Raw genomic sequence first — 17989 nt, 5'->3', positions numbered from 1 at the left:
TATACAATGAAAGAGTTATGCCACAAAAAATTCCTGGGGGCTCAAATAGTCCTCAAGACTCCAGGAAGCCAATAGTGCAGTACCTGGACATGGCTCAAGGCAAATCAACCCCCCCTTTAAAGCCAGAAGTGATGAAAGGCAGATCGCCGGCAGTCGGTCGCCGTCTCTCAGCTGCAGCAGAGCTGGTCTGAGACCAGCAGGGTGTCGTAGCCGTAGATCTCCAGCAGGTGGAGCAGAAAGAGCCTGTCTCCGTGGGGATCCAGGCCCATGGCCCTCACACTCTCCTGGGTCAGGGTGGGATCGGGGCTCCCCGCCACCTCGCTCAGGGTCTGGAAAATCCTGTTGTTCTGCTCCAGGAAAAACCTAGGAAAGTTGAGAGGGTGAAGGCAGGTGGTTTTAGTCATTTGTCTTAGAAATCCTGCAAACCCACTAAAACCCTTCTAGGTTAACATCATGGATTCACTTTTTCTCCCACTGACTAGTCCGTTTTTTGTTCCAGTGCTCCATGTTCGACAGTTGCAGAGAGAAAACTGTTCAAGGTCCTGGATTCATTTTAACCCCCACAGCCCCTCTGAGCTTTCTGGTTTTTGTTTCATGGCTTTATGCTGCAGAGTTGCAAAGATAACATGGTGAAGGGACACATGGAAAAACGAACAGGCACGATGAATACAATGCATCTCCGCTGTGTGGGATGTAATAACTGGAGCAATTATGAGAAGAGGAGACAGAGGGCAGGGGATTTCGTCAGGCTCATTACCTCTTGGATTCAATTTTAAGTTTGTTTGGATCTCCATTAGCTGCCACTGAGGTGACTATTCTTCCTGGGGTCCAGATAAAAGGATCAAGCTGTCTGTCTGCTATGCGTACAGTGGTTAATCATTTGTCACCACTCCTCTCGCTGGTTAAATGAATTATTCTGTACTCACAAAATAAAGAGATCCTCTTCACTGGACACACAGTCTCCATTCTCCTCCTGGGAGTAGAGCAGCATCTGCCTGCACACACACACGCACACACACAGATTCTTTGTCTGCCCTTTTGAAAACCTACACAATGATGCAAAGGTGAAGATGCAAAAGACCAAGCAAGGATCACACGCCAATAAACACAAAGAAATCCATCCACATATGTCATCTGAACACACCAAATTCAAACAACAGCATGCACAAATAATACTTAAGTTGTTGACAGGGTGTGAACATAAAGCTTGTGCACAAATCCACTATCGTATATGATTTATAATGAGAAATGTGTATGCATTGGTGTACACAGCATTTCATAAATCAGAGAATAAATGTATACATGGATGCTTCAATCTTTGTGTATCTAGAAATTACAAAAGTTTTACTCTTCTGTTGTAATTGGAAGGGCAAGAAAAAAGCTTTTTTTGTCCCTTTCAGTATTCTAATTTTAAGAATACAAAAGAGAACTTGCACATGAATAAAAAAGAGGTAAACTGGTGCACAGAACTGATGATGGTCTACTGACTGAAATGTGGTCGGTTATGTTGGTCAGGAATTGCCAGCATTTGGCTGTTGTTAATTTCCCACTCTAATAATTGGATACTATGAATATAATACAGCTGTGGAAGTGAAAAGTAATACTGGAAGTAATATTACTACCTACCTCTGCTCAGTGAGTTTGCGATACTTGTCTCTGTCTGCACCGCTGAGACGGAGCAGAGGCTTCAGGCCTTCTCTGTAGGTCTTTACATTCTGATTGTCCACATACACATCATACAGATCCTTCTTCTCCTCAAAGATCTTCTCAGTAGTACCTACACACACACACACACACACACACACACACACACACACACACACACACACACACACATATCAGCACTGTGTCCTAGTGGGGTGTAAAGGCCTCTGAAACAGTATTTAGAGCAATGCGACACTAAAACTCTCCACTGGAACCTAAAACATGACATTCTTTTAGATGAAACGGCAGCTCCTACTACTGTGAGGTAAATTATTCAATGATATGGCAAACTGACACACACACAGATTTACTGATGTTCGGTTCAGAGCAAAAGGTATTCGAGATATTGGTCATGCCTACAGTCAGACTCTGTGCGGCCCTTCCACTGCACACAGATGTGTATTAGACCAAGTAACTCAGCCCCCTCAGCCCCTAACCATGTTTCCAGCGTCCACTCACATGCTACGTAGGCCAGCTCGTTCTCCAGGGCGCCGATGTCGGCCACGTTGACGTAGAAGAAGGGGCGGAACTCAGGCACGGCCACGCCCACCCCGGGGATGGAGATGTTAGCCAGGCAACAGCAGCAGTACACTGAGGAAATGAATAGAAAAATCACACACAGACACACAGTTAGACTGAGACTGACATTTTTGAATGGGTTTCATGGGCCTTACCTATAACAGATCATGTTAACGTTCAGTTTCAAGTAAAACCATGAAAATGGCTCAGGTACGACAGCTGGACTACAAGTAATTTCACATACTTACTTACTATGATAACATGTCATTTGGGGGTTAGGTCATTCCAAAATACAAAATATCCACTTGAGAATAGTTGCTACCTGAATCATCAGTCCATATTCTAAAAATGCAAATGATTGAGTCCTAAAAAGCATAACTTTTGGTAAGCAAAAGTCTTTAGATGACACCTAACTTTAACCCATTTTGTGCCTGCAATCATCTTGTTAGAGTAGTTGTTAATTTTCCTCAATGAATTTCGAATTTTTTGGGATGAAACTCTTCGAACTGCTCACCTCGGTAGCAGACAACGCCTACAGGTGGCGGGGAGAAGATGAGGATGCGTCTCCTGAGCAGAGCCAGTTTCCACAGCACCATGATCTGCTCCCCGAAGAAGCGGATGAACTGGGACATGCAGCCTGCCGGGTGGGTGATCTGGTCCAGAGGAAGGAAGACAGAGGCACACAGGGAGACTGAGTTACCTGACAATATTAACACTTAATACTAGGGCTACACGATTATGGCTACAAATTCCTATTGTTTTGCTAGATGTGACCATGATTATTAAAGGTGCTGCGTATAGCATTTCAAGATCTCTAAATCATTACCACATTCATTTTAAGACACTAGTATAACTACTGTAAACAAATAAGACCACTGACAATAAGATTGGCAGCCTTTACCGGGCCTCTACACTGCATTTTACATTGTGTGCCACTGAGTCAGATTTTGCGGGAAATCTGCTGGATTGCTTTACAGCACAAAACAGTTGTTGGCAGGCATGTGTGATGTTTCTAAATATGCCATTTCAACATACAGTATGCCATTTGGTGGATGTTTCTATCCAAAGTACCTTATCATGAACGCATAAATCTTTTGCATGAGGGAGAGATTAAGTTTCTGTTTTAAGCTACTACATGATGAGTTTTTTGACCAGATAGTAACTAATTGACTCTCTGACACCACAGGAATAGTCTTTATCATAAATGGATCACTAATGGTATCATCAGCTCTGTGCAAAAATATTTACTGTTGGCCTATGTCAAGATATTCATAAAATCATAACTACCATCTTCATTAGAAAAAGGGAATGATAATGATATTGGTACATACAGAAGCTCAAATATAGAAACAAATGTATTTATATATTGGTGTTAAGGACACTGAAACACTATAATCATCACAGCCAGTATCATCATCATCACTGAAACACCAAATGACATAGCTGTAGCCATGGAAAAGTCCCTCCCACCTTCATTTCGGGGTGCATGCTGTGGTTGAGCGTGGCCCCCCAGGCGTTGGCTGGACATGCAGTGACAACAGCTTCACCACTAGGGGGCAGACGTGCTCTCTTGTCCTCATAGAAGGCCTCCAGGGGAGAGTAGTGGCCTGGGGACTGCAGCTGCAGCCTGGAGGGAAAATAAATGCAAGAACAAATCATGGTTAAGCCGTTCTAAACTGATATGGCTCCTGTAGGATGAAAACATGGTATCTGTGAGAAGTCCGCTTTTTAGGAACCAAGCTCTTCTGAAATTTTATCCAAGGTGTTCAACAGGTTTCATGAGCGACCTATAAAGGATTATGTTCTGTAAACCTTCAGCTCAAGTTTTTAGTTCATTAGTTTATGAAGGATCTCCATTAGCTGACGCGCAGATGACAGCTAGTCTTCCTGAGATCCACATAAAACATAAATTATCACTCTAGATATATAGTTAAAACACTGGTATAAAATTAAAGAAACTTATTACAAATAAAGATATAAAGACAAAACACAGGGGACACAATGACAAGCATGGAAACAATGTTAGAACACCAAATTAATTCAAGGACTTTCAGATAATAAAGATAAAAAAAGATTAAAATACTTTTACACATAAAGACAACACAGAATTTCACTTCACTGTTATTGTCCATGAGGGAAATTCAGCTTGCAATAAGGCACAAGAAAAACACTTTGACAACACAGTTACAATCCAAATACAAATTTGTCTTTTAATTTTATCTTTTAATTTTATTTATTTAATTTTATCTTTTGTATCTCACCTACGACTCTTGTCACATTGACTTTATTTATATGTACATGTAATTGTTTGTGAAATCTATTCCGTTTGATTACTAAATGGTACAATATGGATGGGGCTCTGTTGGAGCAGAAACATGGGGGGGGGGATATTTTGTGTTTATCCAACTGTATCTGTCATTTATTGCATTTTGTATGACTTTAAATACCAATAAAAAGACCTTGAGCAAATACAAATTTGTGCAAAATGTAGCTAATTGCAAAGTGCAAAATAGAATATCTATAAAAAAATCAACAGCAAACCAAACCTGCAGTTACAAGGTTATTCTGTGACAGCAGCAGTGTGCTGAGCCTGCCAACAAACCAACACATCAATAAAAGTATTTCACCGTACACTGAAAGGCTCCAGACACGTTTCATATTGAAATGATGAGAGGACGTGATGAAACCTGGTGGAGAAACACTTTGTTGCTATATAGAGACATTAAATACATCTGAATATGAAACAGCAGGGGGCCTTTCAGTGTGCGGAGGAATACATTCATCTGTGTGTGGACAATTGTTGCTGCTCTCTAACCAGCAGCAGAGAAATACATTGATTTCCCCTCAGCATATACCTTCAAAAAATGATGGAGAAAGGAAAAAAAAAAAACAAGTTAATGGACTCACTTCGCAACAAGGAGAGCCATTATGTTTTGAAAATGTAGAAATAAAATGTGGAATGCATGTGTGTTCCTCTCTGTTAGGAATCGCCACATAACTCCATTGTGAAACAAAATCTCAGCTGCAGCTCATTGTTATACAAATGAACTCGTCCCGGCCTGGTAACTCTCATTCAGTAACAAAACAGAGGGAATTGATACAAGGCCACCAAAAAGCAGCGGTCTAGTATGTCAGTCTGTGGGAATATATGCCACACAATAGACTGTGTGAACGAATTAGATTGCATTAAATTCAGTGTTGAAGTAATAATCTGTGACATTTTCACACAAGTACATTTCCATGAGATACTGACCATTTGAAAAAATTTGATGCCTACTCTTACAAAAACGATTGAACAGCAAAAAGTTTAACAAATTATTGTACTTTTAAAAAAAAATGTTAAGCAAGTTAAGTCTTTGGTGGACAAAATGATAATATATTTAAAGTCTGGATCATCTATATTTTAGAGACATTAAATGATAACTCCGTTTTTGGAATGGATATGAAAATGGATAAATATCGTTTTTTAAATATGACTCCTAATTTTGTTTTCATAACCACACTGTGAATTCAGATGTGATAGGGAGGAAGAAACTGAAGAGGAAGAAATTGTTAAAGCATCTCCTTAAAGTAGGATACTATTTGGTCATGGGCCTCAATCCCTCAAATAGACGATATAAACAAGATTACCATTTGGTTAATCCAAGATTTGGGTTAAGGGTTGTATGTCATTTGAAGTCAGTGTGTAGCATATGTGCGTGTTTGGATGTGAAGTTGAATTGGAGTCTAAAGGTTTCTACTAGTCACGCTATGCTGAGTACAGTATAGGCTGTAACCCATAAATAAAGATTCAGGTTTCACCAAGTTTTTTGGTGCGTCACTATTTCTTTAGTGCCAAGGGTTTGAGGGATACACTGACTATGAATTTTAGGCTGCGTCAGAAAGTGTCTCCATTTGTCCTTCCAGTTACAGCTACTTTAAAAATGGCTTGTTAGCATCATTAGCATTTCCCTTTGAAACGAATAGGGTTCTGCTAGCTGCAAGTGCAAAGAGAAGACACATAGCAGGCTAAAATTCAAAATAAGAGAGAGAGAGAGAGAGAAACAGAAAAAAAGCAAAGTAGCCACAAATTCCTAAATATCTTAATCTCCTCATGACCGACAGCAAGCCCTTTATAAGAAACAGATGACTGCCACGGTCTTTCAGCAGATAACAGGGAGGAGAGGCAGAATCTGGAGCGCGTCATATGGAGAATTGATGAGTAAGGAGCATGACCAGAGCATGACACGAGGCCAGGACGGGCCACAGTGTGGGAACCAGGGAGGAGGAAGAGAGGAAAGCAAAGGGAGAGACGGAGGGGGGGGAAATAGAGAAAGGGCTGCGTTCAAAAGTCTGCGGAGGAGGAAGTGTGACAGCGGTGTGACGAAGCACGGGACGGATAACGCTGAAATACACCGGCTACTCTGCAGCAGCAGCATAATTATTAATGGTCGCTAAAAATAATGAAAATGCAGCGGAGGAGAGAGTGTGAGAGAGAGAGAGAGAGAGAGAGAGAGAGAGAGAGAGAGAGACAGAGAGAGAGGCAGAAGGGAGAGTAAGAAACTAACTGCAGAAGTGGGCTATTACAAAAGAGGGAGTGTAAAAGAAAGGGGGAAAAAAGAGATAAAACAAGACTACAGCAAATATGTTGTCCCTAAAGAACGAGTGCAGTGTCCCTTTAAAAAAATCACAGACAATAATTCCAATTTTGCATTATGTGGGAGACAAGATTAAGATTTTAAGTCTATTTGTATACCTGCAAAATTGAATGACACGTACTTTAAAGAAGGAAGGAAACATGCTTGTTCAATAGAGGCTTTGTAGTTGCATCACAAATCTCCTGGCAGCCAGGGCCACAAGCCTTTTATGGGTCAGTGACTAGCGCAAAATCTGCAAATCATGTTTAAATACGTAAAAACAACTGTAGAAAAGCAGATACTTGAAAAAACTGCTGTAGTGTGGGTGCATCCATTCAATTGTACGTCAGATCTTGGGCAAGTTGTGTCAAAATTTTACCAGAAGTCTTAAGAAATACCACATGTGAATAAGAAGCCAGGCTGGGATCTGGTTCTCTCTTCTTCTTACCCATGTACATCAGCACAGAAAGGTAGAGCCACATAAATCTTGGTAATATAGGGCATATTTGAGCTTGTGACATAACTTGGATGACTGAAATACATTGAGCAGAATAACATTCATTTTTATGTATTCTAAATAAAAAAATACACAACATATATTCTAAAGTGACCCTGCAATTTTATTTGCAGTTGGAATGTTTTTAAGTGCTTTATACTAACAAGGAACTTCCATTTTTCCATTTTTCCAACTGCTACTAGAAAATATCATAGCATCACTGCATACTCTCTCATTAGAAACAAGGTTATACTAGAAATAGGTGTCAGGCTGATAGTACGTTAAAATAGGTTATTATTATTGGAGTATTTCCACAAAGCTAAAATCCGTGTGAGCAAGAGCAATGCAAAGGCGACTTGATTGTTTTTGTCTCGCAAATAAGAATCTGGGGTCTCTCTAGTGGAGGAAAATGGATTATATGGTCATTTTTCATCTGATAACCCCACACTAATGATATAAGTCTGCTGTTCAGTGAAAGTAATGGCCGAGCTCCTCTTACCTGACCTGGTGCTCCAGGAAGCTCATGTAGCGGTAGAGCAGGGTGTAGGAGGGAGACAGGATCCCCACCGACTTCATCCTCGCCCCCCTCTCCACCGCGCTCTCCACCGCCATGTTGGCAAAGCAGGCCAGGCCAAAGTAACAGCCCTTCCGGAAGTAGCTGTGGATGGAGAGGAGAGAGAGAGAGAGGGAGAGAGAGAGAGAGAGAGGGAGAGAGGGAGAGAGGGAGAGAGGGAGAGAGAGACGAAGGCTTGAGTCACGCCAGCGAAGGAATTGCCAGATGGCTGTGCTTTTTTTTTTTTGCCAGGCAACACTGTCTGTTGGTCTGTCCTGCCAGGAGGAAGACATGGAGACGCATCCTAATACTCTCAAGCAGCTTCCTCCCCTTGGTTGCACCTTCAAGTAATAAAGAAAATGAACCCCCCCCCTACCTCCACCCCCCCCCCCCCCCTGTTGTGCAACCACTTTATTCATTATTAACTATGCTACGAATTCAAATGAGTGAAAACAAAGGGAGGAGACTGAGCGGCCTCTCCAGACCTTGTTGAGACACACACACACACACACACAGAGTCACACTGATCATAGATGCATACACACACACACACACACACACTTACATGAAGTCTGTGGTGACTCGGTGGGAGCCGCTGGCGATTGCTTTGAACTCGACTCCCTCCAGGTCCATATCTCTGGGCAGACACCACTCTAGCATGTTACCTACCAGACACACACACACACACACACACACACACACACACACACACACACAGTTAATATCAGACACACAGACAGCCATCAGACACACAAACACACTGACACAGGCACAGTGGGCTCATATATTATCAGTATTACATTTCATGGTGTGAATCAATGACGCAGCCCCACTGGATTCCTTGGAATTCATTTATGGGTCGATTGATAACTGACGCTCGAGCCGCAGCTGAACAAATACGGTCTGATAGCAGCGGGGCGACAGGAGAGGTGACTCAGCCGATGCAGTTTTTTCAACATAAACGTTAGCGACATGTATCAGCTGGAAAATACACTGCAGAAATCTCTCCTGATCAGCCATCACCTCCTTGGACCTAGACCTGGTGCTACAGGCCTGTTAAAGGCTATTAAGATGAGTCACCTGTTGATGAATACTAGGGATGCTCCAATATCATTTTTTCACAGTCAATATCGACTTCAAGTATTAAGCTTTAAGAATAAAGGAAAGGTAAGTAGGCAAACATTGTGGTATAATAATTTCTTTCCATTAGAGAGATCAAACATTGCTCTATTTATGAATAAAGGCAGAAATAAATCAGACAATTCTCCCAATACGAGTATCCTGTTTAAGCCTGCTATCAGCCTGATTCAGTATTATTATCGATGCAATCTTAATATTAAGCCTAAGCCTAACTGTTCTAGTACAGTATAAGATATCTTCTAGCTAATACAATGCAAGCCTTATTTGTTAGCTTCAAAAAGGGGAAAAGAAAGATGGTGACTTGGAATTTCTTCCTGTTACATGAAAAGACAGAGGATGTTCAATACATTCCAGGAGTTATTTGGTGATCAAGTGTCGTAATTTACTTTTTTTGGTGTTCCTACTTTTTCTCAACCTTCTTCCACCTCAGTTAGTGATTTCCTACATTTCCCAGAATGCTTTTAGAAAACCCCCAGAGAACGGGTGTGAGCAAGAGTCTTGAGTCTAGAAAGAAGCCCTCGCTCTTTGATTCTGAGGGACTGACACCAAAACCTGAAGTTTACTGTTAATGTTTTAGATCACTGAAAAATGATCTCCTATTAAACTCCATTGTAGCTTCATTGGAAATATCTCAACATGATGTCATGTCATCTAAGGTTGTGCAGAAAAATACACCAACAAACAACAAAATAAACCCAGAAATGCAAGGCACATCATTAATAGCTGTGTTTTAACAGTGTTAAAGTGTTTTAGGGTGGATTTTTCCTTTAAGTGAGCAGAACTAGAGCTTACTGTGTTATGAGCTCATTGGTGGACTGAAAGCTGTTAGTAACAGTATTATAATTGGTGCATTCCTAATATTAAGGCTAGGCCTAATTGTTTTAGCACAGCATAGGCTGAGAAGTCGTCTAGTTCAGTGATCCTCAACCTTTTTCATATCAAGGACCCCTAATTTAGTCCACATTTAGGCCATGGACCCCTGTTTGATGAGATTCTGTCTCTCGGACCCAAATCTGAGAATATTTTTATTGTTAGATATGATTTTGTCTCGAATTCCATGACTGTCTTTATTGTAGGTAGAGAGATAACAGTGAAACTATGATCAAAATAGTCATTCTTCTACATTTTTCTTGTAAATGAAATAATGGTGAAGTTTAACACTTCATCAATTTGCTGGGGACCCCCTGGAAGCCCCTCAAGGACCCCTGGTGGTCCCCGGACCCCACGGTGAGAACCACTGGTCTAGTTAATACAACCTGAGCTGAATTTGTTACTTCAAAAAAAAAAAAAACGGCCCCTCCTGCAAAGCCCCTGTCAGACTATGTGACATAACGGTGCTGAGGTGCTGATGACAATATCAGTGACACTCCTATTGAATAAATAGGAGTATCATTGATGATGTGATCAGTACATCTTCCTGGTCTTAAATCAAATTCACAAGGTGCCCCACCACCCCTCTTCAGGGCGAGTCTGGCCTGTGTAGCACTGAAACATTACATCCAGGGATTCTTGATTGATTCGGGCCTCTAGGTGAGTAACCTGATCGGCTGCTATCCCACAGGGGCTTATACTCTGTCTTTACCATATAGAGCCCTCATTAAAAATGAATAGGCCCAGTCTGCAGAAACCACCAGCTGCTTGGTTTTCAATCACAGAACTCATCCTGGCATCCTGACACGTCTGTTCTGTGGTCAGACTATGGGGAAGATGCACCGGCTTTGAGGAGTTTCAGTATATTTTTGGGTGCAGGTCACAAAATGCCACACCTGTCGGCCTATAATGACTCCTGCAGACTATATGGCCTACATGCGCTCTTCATTTTGGGCGTCAGTTTCACACAAGGTTGCATTAGGCGAGGCTGGCCTGCCTTCATTAGCCAGTGATTCCTTATTTCCCTCTCTATCTTGTCTAATAAGATCACATTCTTGCCCATTTTCACAAAATATGTTATATTGTAGCTGATTTACTCTGGCTATGATAATTGCTATTGCATATTTTCTGTCCCACCTGATCTGGTATTGAATGTAACCACAAAGACCGACACAATCTGGTCCTTCTCCTCCCATTTCACCATCCTGTTTTCCAGCGACACTTCTCCCGGTCCTGAATCCGGGGGATGCTCGTCCGCGTCGGGACACGGCGCCTCCGTGCCCGTCGGGGTGCTGGAGGTCGCAGGCGGGGCGCTGCCGCCGTCTGTGTCGGAGACAGACCTGGGACCCCCCGGACTGGTGCTCCACCCAAACCCCGGCGCGGTGCATCCTAACGCCCGGCTGTTGGAGGGGCTCGACAGCCGGTCCTTCTCTGGTGTGGCTCCGGGCTTCTCCGCGGACGGAACCTCTTCCCAGTCCAGCAGAGGAGCTCGGTCCGACCGCTCCACCATCACGGCGGCTCAGCCTGTCAGCGGTCCCCGCCTTGTCTCACCACTGATGTGAATGATGTCTGAGCCGACAGGCACCAGGGTCCATCCGTGGTTAATTACAACTCAAAGCCATTAGCGCATGGTGAACTTACTATAACCTATTTAGATAGTTTGCATTCATTCTGCGTTTGATTATGCGTAGCTTTCCGCTAGATAATCTTTTTCTAGTTGTAGTCAGAGGTGCTCATACATTTGATGCTGTTGAGAGGGCAACTCCTTCGTTCATTTGGGGTTGCATTCAGCAAAGCTTCATTCGTTACCATCTCAACCCCAGCGTCACGTATAGGTAGCGAACGTTTGAAAACACTAAGCTGTTTTTGCGCGTTGAATGTAGCTCATACAAAACCATCGCAATTCATCTTCTACGCATACGACGCACTTTCCATTCAAACATTTATATTTTTTATTATGTAGCTCATTCACCAATCATATCTGCAACATCTAAAAATATATATATCAACGTTCAATCCTGTTCTCTGCCATATATTTTTTTTAAATTTGGGTATTTTACATTTAAACAGGTTGTTTTGAATGTGTTGAATGTTGCGAAACGAAATCCGACTGACAGTTTGTGACGCCGTCCAGCGACACGTCAACCACACGGAAGAAGAGCTCTGCCCAAACAGCTCAGCTGCCACAGCATTGCTGAAATAAGGACCGCAGTCTTGTCGAAATGGGTGAGGATTTAACTTACTGATGAATAAAATATCAGTTTGTCCATTAACTAAAACCTGAATGTGTGTGTATATGTAGATATATGTCTGTTTTGTACGCGATTATTCTTTTGTCTGCTCCACCTACGCTAAATCTAACTGGGTCGCAGTATTGCTAGCTAGCCAGCTAATGTTAACTATTTACAGTAGGTACGACGCGTTGGACAGTTCCCAAATATTTTGCCTTTCCTTTCAAGCTATTTATTTTCCAATATCCAAATTTAGGTATTGAGCGCATCAGTGACATGACAACTTGCAACCTCTAGCTAATTTCCTCATGCCGTGGTTATTGTAGCTAAGCTAACTCAACCAGTTCAACCACTTGAATGATGCTGAGAGTGGCTATGCAAATAAGGAAACATGCTAGTTTGTAAATAGTTGTAGTTGTAAAATAGCTTACTTTTTACTTGATTTTATTTTGTTTCTTTTTACTGTTCTCACAGTTGTCATTGCTTTTATTTACTGTTGTTTTATTGCCACTGTTTTCTTCTTTTACTGTTTTTACAGTTGTCATTACTTTTATTAACTGTTGTTTTATTGTCACTGTTTTCTTCTTTTACTGTTCTTAGAGTTGTCATTGCTCCTATTTCCTGTTGTTTTATTACCACTGCATCGTCTTGTTTGATTTTATTCTGCTCTGTAAAGCACTTTGTAAACCGTTTTTTAGAAAAGTGCTATATAAATCAATTTTATTATTGTTATTATTACTTCAATTTCATCGTCTTCTTTATTTTTTTTTATTTCCCTGTCACACTCTCTTGCCCCCCTCTTCCTCTTCGTCTTCTTCCCCTGAATGTGTGTTCTCCAGGTGGTTTCTTCTCCAATCTCTTTTCGGGCCTGTTTGGCACCAGGGAGATGAGGATTTTGATCCTGGGTTTGGACGGCGCAGGAAAAACCACCATCCTGTACCGGCTGCAGGTCGGAGAGGTGGTCACCACAATCCCCAGTATGTGCTGCTTTTCTCTGTTTCACCCAGGCTTGTCTACTGTTCATCCCTATAAAATGTATATTGTAAAATCACTGACAAGTACATCAGATATTTACAGTTGTGCAGATCCAGTTTTGCTTTTCACGTCCTTTTAAATACAATGACCAGTGATCCCTAGACAAGTGCTTCTACATGGAGAGGCTGATAAACACGTGCACCTGCTCTTCTTCTGTGCCTGTGATTAAACACAGTTGTTTTGGTTGGAGAGAAGCAAGACTGGCGGCTCCATTTTACTAACCATTTCCTGAAAAAGACAGCCTGTGTAGACCAGAGGTTCACTGGTTTTAAGTGTGCAGATGTGTTATTGGGTTATTGGCTGTAGCAGGTCATTGGTGTACTGAACACCACAAGTCTGCAACACAAACCTCTCTATATTTGTGTGATGTATATGCTGCTTACTAGGCTTGTAATAGTTGCCCATTTGAGGGTCTTTGTTGCACTGATTAGCATATTTAGAATGAAGACAGAACATTGATTTTAAGCCATGTACTGAGGCCGACCCTGACTCATTAGTTAAAGGGAAGAAATTAGAAAACAAACAGTATTGACTATTGCACTTGACTGTTGTAAATCGAAAGAGGCTGCAGTGTCTTATCAGAGGGAAAGGTTTCAGAAGACCTACCGAACAAAGTATTCTGGTGTTGTGCCAAATCTAATCTGTGCAAAGTCTTAAGATTTAACCTCTTTTCTCTCTTCCACTATCTTGTGACATTCCATAGCCCCAAAATAGAAATTCTGTCAAGAAAAAAAAAGGCTGTGTCTGCATGTACTGCAGTCCATATCACAATTGCAGTACTCAGCAGAAAAATCTCTTCCATCCCAATTGCTACTCTATCCAGAATTAGATAGTGGTATTATTAAACTCATGCGCTCTGCCCTCACTGTACTGTTTGGATTTCTCTGTGCAGCCATCGGTTTCAACGTGGAGACAGTGACATACAAGAATCTCAAGTTCCAGGTGTGGGATCTGGGAGGACAGACGAGTATCAGGTAGGTGTAACAAGAAGAAAGTAGAAGGCTGTGGTTGTACTGGGCAGCTCCCAGGTGTGAATGTGTGTAAATGAATGTGAAACAGGGCGTTGCTGGAAAAGAGCAAGGCTGCTCAGTCGACATTCCCTGGATAACAGGTTGAAAACAGAACTGGATAAAAGTCAAAAACAAACAAAAACTAATGAGCATTTGAATTTTGTTGGACATGATAAATCTGTGATATTTCACTTTGAATGTGCGTTTTTGTTGCTGTACATAACCTCAACATTAGTCTGTGAGTTTATCTACTGTAGAGACTTGAAGTCGGTACCGGTTTTTTACTTTTATTATGAAAATGTAGTCTGAAATTCATACTAACATCTACAAACAAGAAAAGTAGATCCAGGTAATGCTATTCTACTCCGTGTCCCAGATCTTACTTATCAAGAAGTAATTTTGCCTGTTTGCAATTATCAATGTGGAGAGCTGAGGAACTCTGAGGGAGGTTTGTGTGTTGAAAAGTGAAAACGTTGACTCAAAGTTAAATTTAGCTTTAATGCAGTTGTCTGATATGTGTAGATTAGATAATAATAGGCTGTCGGTGGCATTAGAAGTGACGAATGGTAAGCAAAGCATATGGTAGCATCTGTCTCTCAGGCGGTGTGAGATGCTAATGCTTGGGACTTGCTCTGTTTGAATATATTTAAGATTTAGGATTTTCTCAGACATGAAACTTGATTTTCAGACCAGCGATTCTGCACAGCATCATCTCTCTCTCTCTCTCTCTCTAACCTTCCCTTTCTGTCTCTCTCCCTCTCCACCAGGCCCTATTGGCGGTGTTATTACTCTAATACAGATGCAGTCATCTACGTCGTTGACAGCAGTGACCGCGACAGGATGGGCATCTCCAAGTCTGAGCTGGTGGCCATGCTGGAGGTACGTGGGCTAGTTGTGAACTCCGGACTGAAAATAGTCCTTATATACTCCAGCTGAGCCTGGGCGGTCTAGCTTTTCGTAAACATGACTAAAGCCCGTAATTTTTCAACAGTAATTTTCAGTAATTATTATTTTAACCCAAACATGAGCAATTAAGTGAGAAATAATTACTATTAAAGCTGTACTATGCAAGATTTGTATGCAAAAATACACCTGTCTTATAAGATTGAATCACAAAGTGGGGCTGCAGTAGAGAAAAGCGTACCATCCCCACTAGTTGAGACCTTGTAGATTCCCCCTATTTGGCCAAATTAAATCCTGGTGTCAGGTATGGACAGTTCTCCACCCACAGGAAGTGACAAATCGAAAATGAAGAGTGAAATCCAAACTGTCTCCTAAGCAGCAGTGAGCAGCGCTCCGTCCAGAAAGCTGGACTCACCAACGTTAGACCTTTCCTCATAATTATTTAGAAGCTCAAATTATTCAAACAGTTGCCTCTCGCTGCCATTTGGAGCCGCCAAAGTTGCCTAGTAAGACTTTAACAAGGCAAGTTAGATCTAGGAATTTGATTCTGTCTCCTGGGTTTTACTTTTCAAGAAGTAATTTTCCGGCTGTGTGTTGTATTCAGGAGGAAGAGCTGAAGAAGGCGATCCTGGTGGTGTTTGCCAACAAACAGGACATGGAGCAGGCCATGACGCCCACTGAGGTGGCCAACTCCCTGGGCCTCCCCGCCCTCAAAGACAGGAAATGGCAGATCTTCAAAACCTCAGCCACCAAGGGCACAGGGCTGGAAGACGGCATGGAATGGTAGGACCCACAAAAAAAATGATCACACCCTTAATATTTTTGATACATTTCTGATGGCTTCAATATAATTACGCTACGAGTCAAAAGTTTGGACACACCTGATTGAATGTACTATGTTTTTCATTATCCATCCAGCCATTTTGATCTAAAGTCTTATGCTTAAATGCTTGAAATGTGTTTCTTAGACAAATATAAATAGTGAAGTTGATCCTATGTATGAATTTCTTTCCAAAGCCTTTGCCTTTCCATCAAGGCAAAGGGCGGCTACTTTAAAGAATCTAAAATATAAGATAGTTTTGATTTGTTTAACACTTTTTTTTGGTCACTGCATGATTCAATTTGTGTCATTTCATAGTTTTGATGTCTTTACTGGTAGTGTGCATTACACTGGCTTACTCATTCAACCCTCTTCAGTGTCACATATTGCACAACATGTTATCTGTGTTTCCTGTGTACCAAGGCTGAATTATATTTGCTCTCCGTCTCTCTCCATGCAGGCTGGTGGATTCCCTGAAGAGTCGGCAGTAAAGACTGACACTCAAACACACATCCATACAATCTCTGTATATACTCCTGACCCTTGACCCCTCTGTATGAAGCCTCCTGACTGAGCCCCTTCAGGACCAGTGACTGCACTCCTGCCCCCCCTCCACCCTAAACCCTAAACCCCCACCCACCTGAAGCCTTGGCCTAGCCCTCCCAATGCCTAACGCCTTTCAAGCCTGGGACTGAGAAGCAAAGGCTGCAGTAACATCTGGACTGGGCACACACACACACACACACTACCCATTTCTCTCCCTCTATGCTGGTGGTACATGTGAAGAGGTTAGATAGCTGTAGGATTGCAGTGATGGATGGGCAATCCATTAAACCGCAGCATATCCACCTTTTTGTATGTTTGGGAAATGCTCACCTTTAAAAACAGTAATTTGATATTGAAGAATTCCTATACACCTGCGAACAGACATTTATGTTAAATGTTGATCATTTTCTGAGCAGTTTGTAATAGTGTAAGCACTGACATAACTTATCATGGCTTGAGAGGGATCAATAAAGGAAGCCCCTCCGCGGCGTTTTTTGAAATCCGGTGTCTTCGTTGGACACCAGAAATGCAGCTTGAAGCTCGTTTTTCTCCCTGAGGGAAATTGCTTGACATGGTCAAATAATTCGCAAATAGTGAAGCTGTTTAGCCGGAAGATGATTAGCAGCTGACGAGCAACAGTGTCAGCGACAAGACGGCTGAACGAAGATCCACCGGGAGGCAGCGCTTTCCCAGAAAATGTACAAACGTCTTCAGCATCTGACAGTGGCAAAGTCAGTCCCAGTCCTGAGCTGAACAGCCAGAGAAGAGGACATCATCGTTGCTTATTAGAAGTTATTAAACTGCTAATTATTCACATTATACTGGACTAGCTCTACAGGGTTGAATTCCATTTTTAGTTGAGTATGAAAGTGCTCCATTTGAAATCCAACTTCTGATAAAATGCCTCTTTGTACACAATCTGCTGTCTTCTGTTTCAGATGAAATGTTTTCTTTCACTTTTGGAAATGGGTCAACGAAGAGAATTTGACTCCAAATGTCCCCTGGCCACCCAAGTGTTACTGCAGCCCACGCTGGTTTTGTACTATAGTCAGGCTGATGCAACCTCTTGTATTTCTACTGTGGTTTTTTTTTTTCCTCCATTTCAGTTTGTGTGGTTGGTAATTTTTTTTTAAGTTAATTTAGTAGTCAAGGCCTTTTTTCCTTTGAAATCCATGAGTGCAGCTTTGGCATGTTAGTCATTTAGTTACTGAACACTAACTGTTTGATTGTCTGCTCAAAGTTTTATGATCGCATATTTATATTTGCTTGTACAGTGAAAATGATTCACAGTAAAGATTGCTATCAGTGATTGTACCATTTTGTATCAAGACTCTTACATTATCAAATTGTGGCATTGTAGGCAAGTGTGAATACTATGACAAATGATCAGGGAACGTATTGGATCTTTTTTAATTAAAAAACAAAACAGGAGTTGTACATTTAACTGCACAGTATATAAATCTCAAGACAATTCTACACTCAGTTCCCAATACAAAAAAAAAACCAAAAAATGGAGCTCAACTCATTGCAATATTTCATCTGCAAT

General features: G+C 41.6%; 2 protein-coding genes across 2 annotated transcripts; one reads left to right on the top strand and one right to left on the bottom strand.

The window, feature by feature from the left end:
• Positions 1-167: 167 nt before the first annotated feature.
• LOC139912632 (DENN domain-containing protein 11-like) lies at positions 168-11408 on the bottom strand. The gene is made up of 9 exons (XM_071900479.2): positions 11036-11408; positions 8454-8553; positions 7835-7993; positions 3694-3850; positions 2738-2876; positions 2164-2295; positions 1627-1777; positions 927-995; positions 168-363 (listed from the first exon to the last, which is right to left on the bottom strand). Exons 1-9 carry the CDS (start codon positions 11406-11408, stop codon positions 168-170), a joined length of 1476 nt encoding a protein of 491 aa, XP_071756580.2.
• A 629-nt stretch (positions 11409-12037) lies between these two features.
• arl1 (ADP-ribosylation factor-like 1) lies at positions 12038-17749 on the top strand. The gene is made up of 6 exons (XM_071900492.2): positions 12038-12124; positions 12969-13106; positions 14057-14138; positions 14942-15053; positions 15682-15860; positions 16358-17749. Exons 1-6 carry the CDS (start codon positions 12121-12123, stop codon positions 16386-16388), a joined length of 546 nt encoding a protein of 181 aa, XP_071756593.1. The 5' UTR covers positions 12038-12120; the 3' UTR covers positions 16389-17749.
• Positions 17750-17989: the final 240 nt, after the last annotated feature.

This window comes from Centroberyx gerrardi, chromosome 24 (genome assembly GCF_048128805.1).
Source record: "Centroberyx gerrardi isolate f3 chromosome 24, fCenGer3.hap1.cur.20231027, whole genome shotgun sequence".
Lineage (NCBI taxonomy): Eukaryota > Metazoa > Chordata > Actinopteri > Beryciformes > Berycidae > Centroberyx > Centroberyx gerrardi.
The sequence above is the reverse complement of the archived record's forward strand: the minus strand, read 5'-3'. Positions and strand labels throughout refer to the sequence as shown.

Bases quoted from the DNA above. Each gene is read 5' to 3' on its own strand.
- LOC139912632 (XM_071900479.2), bottom strand. From the start codon at position 11,408: ATGGTGGAGCGGTCGGACCGAGCTCCTCTGCTGGACTGGGAAGAGGTT. The intron at 7,994-8,453 runs GTAAGTGTGTGT...CTCCATCCACAG, and splicing joins CGAGTCACCACAGACTTCAT to CTACTTCCGGAAGGGCTGTT. The intron at 3,851-7,834 runs GTAAGAGGAGCT...TTTTCCCTCCAG, and splicing joins TTCCTGGAGCACCAGGTCAG to GCTGCAGCTGCAGTCCCCAG.
- arl1 (XM_071900492.2), top strand. The intron at 14,139-14,941 runs GTAGGTGTAACA...CCTCTCCACCAG, and splicing joins GGAGGACAGACGAGTATCAG to GCCCTATTGGCGGTGTTATT. The intron at 15,054-15,681 runs GTACGTGGGCTA...TGTTGTATTCAG, and splicing joins AGCTGGTGGCCATGCTGGAG to GAGGAAGAGCTGAAGAAGGC.